The sequence below is a fragment of the Chrysochloris asiatica genome, unplaced genomic scaffold, assembly GCF_000296735.1.
Source record: "Chrysochloris asiatica unplaced genomic scaffold, ChrAsi1.0 scaffold03985, whole genome shotgun sequence".
Lineage (NCBI taxonomy): Eukaryota > Metazoa > Chordata > Mammalia > Afrosoricida > Chrysochloridae > Chrysochloris > Chrysochloris asiatica.
In genome coordinates, this window is record NW_006412503.1 from 1,539 (window position 1) to 8,067 (window position 6,529).

Below are 6,529 nucleotides of genomic sequence, written 5' to 3' on the forward strand. Positions count from 1 at the left end.
TGAGGCAACCTCTATCCAATCTCTCTGCAAGTCAAAGTCAGTGTTTAGCGGAGGGAACTATGTTTGAGGGGAAAGTCAGGAAGGAGTTTTGGGGGGCTGTGTGTTACACTTGGTTTCCTCACCTGCTCTGTGTCCCTCAGGGGAACTGAACTCACGGCTGAGCTCTGATACCACACTGATGAGTAAATGGCTTACTCTTAATGCCAATGTACTCTTACGGAACCTGGTGCAAGTGGTGGGACTATATAGCTTCATGTTCAACCTGTCACCTCAACTCACCCTCCTCTCTCTGCTCAACTTGCCCATCTCATCAGCAGCCGAAAAAGTGTATACTATACGCCATCAGGTACGTATGGATGTTTGTTGTTGTTGTTTAGTGCCATCAAGTCAGTTCTGACTCATAATGACCCTCCAAGAAGCAGCTGGTGCGTGTGAACTGCCAACCTATTGTGGTTAATAGTCCAGTGCTTGTCATACAGCACCACGCCAGGATTCCATATGAATGTTTGAGGAGAAAGCATAGAGGGGAAGAGTTCTCCTAGAGATCTCAGTCCTTGGAGCAGAAGTTTTAAGCTGTGGGGTGGGGTGAGAGTCCACAGATGGGCTTCAGATGGTCCCGGGACTGTATGAAAAATTGTGTATGTATGTGCCTATGCGTGTGTGTGAGACTGTGTGTGCAGTTTTCTGGAGCGAGGTAACACTTATTAGATTCTCAAAGGAGTCCATTTTTACCTCCCCCACAAGAAGATTAAAAATGTGAGAAGAGACATTTTCCCCCTTATCATCAATAGAAGGAATTTGAATGAATGTAGAGAGTCTGAATGTCAGCTCCCCCATCTCTTAATTCACTAAGATTCCTTGGGCAAACTACTCCGCCTTTCATCATCAGACACTGAGATGGTATGAATGACCGTGTATGAAGGTCAAAAATACAGCGTGTATCTTCTACTCTGAGTAGTGCTGAGGACTCACTATTTTGTTCTTTCCCTCAGTCACCCTCATTATTTCTTCTAGAAGGAATGCAAGGGGAAGGAATACTTTTAGGTAGATTGGTGAGTAGCACGGGGTTGAAATCAGACAGAAATTTGCTGTCTTCGACCTCATGGGCCCTGTATCTCCTGCTTCACTTTCTCAGGCAGTGCTCCTGGAGATCCAGGATGCTACGGCGAAGGCAGGACAGATTGTGCAGGAGGCAGTTGGAGGGCTGCAGACTGTCCGGAGTTTCGGGGCTGAGGAGCATGAGGTCTGTCGCTATAAGGAGGCCCTTGAACGTTGCCGGAAGCTGTGGTGGAGACGAGATCTGGAACGAGCCCTGTATCTGCTCTTCCAGAAGGTAAGACAGGGAAGGTAGGACAGCTGGTGGGAAGAGCCCAGGGAAGCGGGTAGGGGAAGGAATGGAGAACCTGCGGTTGGTCCTGATGTTCTGTTTAATGCCATAGGGATAGGGAAGGGGGCAAACTGGATCAACTCCTTCTTAGCCTCACCTCTTTCTTCTTACAGTTACTGGAATTGGCAGTGAAGGTGCTGATGCTGAACTGTGGCCTGCAACAGATACTGGCCGGGGAGCTCACGAAGGGTGGGCTGCTCTCGTTTCTGCTCTACCAGGAGGATGTGGGGAACAATGTGTTTGTGAGTGAGGCCTTCATATGCATTATTTTGTTCCCTCTGTTTTTGTCTCTGGCCTCCTGGGCCTTACTGATGTTGTTAGGAGCCATCAAGTCAGTTCTGACTCATAGCGACCCTCTGAGAAGTGTTTCCGACCTATAGGAACCCTATGCACAACAGAACAAAACACCACTGAGTCCTGCACCATCCTCCCAATTGCTGCTTTGTTTGAGCCCATTTGGACCTTGTTGTTGTTGTCATTAAGTGCTGTTGAGTTGGTTCTCACTCATAGTGACCCTATATAGGATTTCTGGAGAAAGTTGGTGGGTTTGAACTGCCGACCTGCAGTTTGCAGTCAGATGCTGATCCTACAGTGCCATACCTTGGACTTTGTTTACTCCCTTTTTAAAAAAGAGTCTCACTTAGCTGTGGAGAATTTCATTTGTGTATATACACATATGGAGTCCTGGTGTGGTGCTGCAGTATAATGCACTGGAATGCAAGGTTGGTTTGACCCAAAAGTCAGAAGGAGCAGAAAGCCTCATCTTTCTTCAGTGGAGCAGCTGGTGGGCTCAAACCATCAACCTTGTGGTTCACATTTCATTGCTTATTGCACAGAGCCACTGTGCTCTCTCTGTACAATAAGCAGTGGGAAAAGAGGATGACTAATGTGCTTATCACTTGCTTTAATAATGGTCAACACCTGGCCAATCTAGTTTCATCCATTTCACCTTCCTCTTCCCCACTCATGTTATTTTCAAACAAAATCCCAGATATGATATTATTTCATCTACAAATATTTTAGTATAGATTTCTAAAATATAAACACTTTTGAAAAATATAAGCACAAAATGTTACCATACCTAAACAATTAACAGTAATTCTTTAAATACATCAGATGTCCAGACAGTGGCTATATGTTTGTCTTATACATGGAATATTATGAGAGTAAGTCAAAGGTATTGCTACTAGGGTTCTAGTTCATGAATATATGGATATTTATTTCAAACAAAACGTGTTTATTCGTGTCTCTGCTATCGGTGTAGACAAGTTCTCAGTAATACACCTGTCTTAGTCTCGTAAAGGTGTCTTCCAAAAGAGATCCAACCAAAATGGTGTTTCATTCTAGAGTTTTTTATAGTCTGGATTTTGTTAATTTCCTTTGGGATTATTTAGTGTGCTCCTTTGTCACTGTATTTCCTGACAGTTTATAGATACATCCAGAAGCATGTTAGATTAAAAACAATTTTTTTGAGCTCTGGTAGCGTAGTGGTTACGAATCAGGCTGCGAACCTTAAGGCCAGCAGTTCGAAACTACCAGCTGTTCCGCGGGAGAAGGATGAAGCGTTCTGCTCCTGTAAAGATTTACAGCCTCGGAAACCCTGTACAGGGTCGCTATGGGTCGGAATCGACTCGAAGGCACTTAACAACAACATCAAAGAAGGACAAGAATACTTCTTAACTGGTGGTGTGCTCTACTTTCAGGAGGTACACAAGATTTGATCCTCTCTGTGATGTTTCCAGCTGTTGATATTCAACACTGAAATCCATGAAATTACCAGGGCTGTCAAGCTGTGATATAGTACATCCCTACAGATATGAGTTGGAACTTCCCCTCATATACTATTTGGTGACCCTAGGGGTATAATATAACCAGGGAAGGCAGAATAAATATTTGATTCTTTTCCTATATTTAGCTAGAGTCCTGGTGTGGCACTGTAGGATAAGCACTGAACTGCTAACCTCAAGGTTGGTGGTTCAAACCCACCAGATGTTTCTTGGGAACCCTATACAGGGTCACTATGTGTTGGACGTGACTCAACAATACTTAACAACATTTACCAGTTTTCAAAAATAATTACTTTATCTTGAGCTTGGTTTATAATTTCCCTAGACATTTGTTAACCATCTTTTCAGTGTGGAGAACTGTGCTAGGCATCTTAGTGTGTGCAAAGAGGAGGTAGACACAGCCTATTTTTAAGGCGTTTTCTGTCTAATCAGACAAAACAGAGCTGGGCATGAATATAAACCAGAATAGAAGAGGTCTGGGGACAGAAATGATGTTGGGATGAGTATGACTTCTCTTTCCTTTGCATTGCAAATTAGAATGTAGGAAGTCCCATCCAATCAGACCCATCCAAATTGCACATTGAAAGGTAGAAAATCTTTTTTGCATAAGAGTGAGTGGGAAGAGCATGGTTGTAGGTGAACCTGGCAGGGGAGTAGAGAAATTGGCTGCTTTAGATACTTTGTTTCTGGTAAGGATATGTTTGATTAGCTAAACTTCCATTTCTGCTTTCCAGAGCCTGGTATACATGTGGGGAGATATGCTGAGCAATGTGGGAGCTGCGGAGAAGGTTTTTAGCTACCTGGACCGCCAACCAAACCTGCCTCCATCAGGGACACTGGCGCCTTCCGAAGTGGAGGGGCTTGTGGAATTCCAAGATGTCTCCTTTGCGTACCCCAATCGCCCTGACCAGCCTGTGCTCAAGGTGCTTGAAAGAGGGCACAGAGAGGAATCCTGGGCCCCTTGTTCCCTGGTGCATCAAAGTCTCTAGATCATTTACTCCTGAGAAGTTTCTTGCCTCTGATGGGGAAAAACAGGGAACATGTCTGAAGGAAGAAGAGGTAAGCCACTAACTCTCTTCTGACTTTTTCTAGGGCCTGACGTTCACCCTTCGTCCTGGTGAGATGACTGCACTGGTGGGGCCCAATGGGTCTGGGAAGAGCACAGTGGCTGCCCTGCTGCAGAATCTCTACCAGCCCACAGGGGGCCGGCTGCTGCTGGATGGGGAGCCCATCTCCCAATACGAGCACCGCTACCTGCACAGAAAGGTGGGTGGGAGGGAGAGAAGAGATGGGTGTAGGAGAGAAGAAACCTTCACAAGGAGAATGATGGGGGATTCATAGGTAACAACACGAAGGGTCTGTTCGGATGGAGGTAGGGGAGACATGCAGGAGAGTCTGTGTCATGAGGCCTTTACACAGAACCCTCTGCTTGCCTCCCGCTGTCCAGGTAGTTTTGGTTGGGCAGGAGCCTGTGCTCTTCTCAGGCTCCGTGAGAGACAACATTGCTTATGGGCTGGAGAACTGCAAGGATGAGGAGGTTATGGCTGCTGCCAAGGATGCCCATGCAGATAAATTCATAGCGGAGATGGAGCACGGGATACATACAGGTACATTCTGTAAATTATAAGCCCGCCCTTCAATCGAATGCAAAAATGGAACTTACTCATGGGGTGAAGGTGAGGTCTCACAGAGCGTATTCGTTTAACTCCGTGTTTACTGTTATTTGTCTTTTTCTTTTATTCCCATTCCCCTCCGTCCCAACCCCATAAATTCTCTAACCTCTTTTTTGTTCATGAGTCTTTGTTCCTAGAGAGTCATGTAGAAGTAGTGCTTTCTCCACACAGGCAGCCCTGTGAGGTCCCCACTCCCATGACCCTCTTTTATACCTCACGTCTCCTAACTAGTTCTGTGGAAATACCAGTTGTGCGCTTGCTCATATTCATGGTGAAGAATGTTGTTGTGGCCACTTGTGTCTGAGTTGAGGTGTTTCTCTGAATTCCTCAGATGTAGGTGAGAAAGGAAGTCAGCTGGCTGTGGGACAGAAACAGTGTGTGGCCATTGCCCGGGCCCTTGTACGAGAACCAAAGGTCCTCATTCTGGATGAGGCCACCAGTGCCCTGGACGTTGAATGTGAGCAGGCGGTGAGTGCCGGGGACTAGCTTAAGTTGGGCAGGGGGAGCAGGTGAGAGTAGGACCCAGAGGTCCATGTTTGAAGGGTCAGCATATGCAGAATTAGGTAGAAGGAGACTGAATGGTCCAACTGTAGAAATAGTGCTGCCTTCTTAGGAGTGGGGACTGATGATGGGGAATGGAATAGAGAAAATGGTGGGGACATCTCTGATTGCTCCAACTGCAGTCTTACAAGTAGAGAGAATGTAAGCCTTCATCTATTACTCTTTCCTACCGTCATGTTTCCTGCCTTATTGATTTTAGCTTGAAGTCTCTACTTAATATGTTCATATGCTTGGTTGCTGACCAAAAGATTGGTGATTTCAGCCCACCCAGAGACTCCTTGTAAGAAAGGCCTAGTGTTCTACTCCCAAAAAAGCAGCCATTGAAAACCCTGTGGAGGACAGTTCTACTCTGACACACATTGACTGCCATGACCGATTGAGCTAACGCCTTTGCCTGGGTGGTGCAAACAGTTAACGCACTTGACTGCTAACCAAAAGGTTGGAGTTCAAGTCCAGCTAGAGGTGTCTTGGAAGAAAATCCTGGCGATCTACTTCTAAAACATCAGCCATTGAAAACCCTATAGAGAGCCATTCTACTCGGACACAATGGGGTTGCTGTGAACCAGAGTCTGCTCAACTGGTACTGCTTAGGCTAAGCCACCAGAGATGGGTGTGGTGTCCATTTCCTGTCTTTCTGAGGTATCACTGTCCTCCCTCTTCAGCTGCAAGACTGGAGAGCCCGTGGGAAGAGAACAGCGCTGGTGATCGCCCACAGGCTGGAGACTGTTCAGAGTGCTAACCAGATCCTGGTGCTCAAGCAGGGGGAGCTGCAGGACCATGCCCAGCTCACAGAGAAGCAGGACCCCTATGCCCACCTGGTACACCAGATGCAGCAACAACTGGAGGACTGAGGCCACAAGGACACAGGGTCTTTCTCATTTCCACATTTCCACAACCAAGGGGAGCTCCTGTTTTGGGTTTCCCTGAGGGTAGAGTGTAATCGGAGTTTGGATCATGTGTACTTTCCAGGGTTTTGTGGGATTGGGGAGATGGATTTCCTTGTTGAACAGAGTTTTCCCTAGTACTGAGTATTATGGCATAATAAATCACTTAAAATATTTTTTCATTATTATATCAACAATATACATTATATAGGAAATTTGGAAAATATGGAAAAGTAC

The 6,529-nt window shown here is 46.0% G+C and overlaps 1 protein-coding gene across 1 annotated transcript; it reads left to right on the forward strand.

Annotated features, from left to right (window-relative positions):
- Positions 1-140: 140 nt before the first annotated feature.
- On the forward strand, positions 141-6,259 carry LOC102815199 (antigen peptide transporter 2-like; the record flags this gene model as incomplete). Its single annotated transcript, XM_006878104.1, has 8 exons — positions 141-346; positions 1,136-1,333; positions 1,501-1,629; positions 3,909-4,097; positions 4,267-4,440; positions 4,622-4,781; positions 5,179-5,315; positions 6,071-6,259. Coding segments are annotated over 8 exons (1,382 nt in total), but the record flags the coding sequence as incomplete, so codon positions are not given.
- Positions 6,260-6,529: the final 270 nt, after the last annotated feature.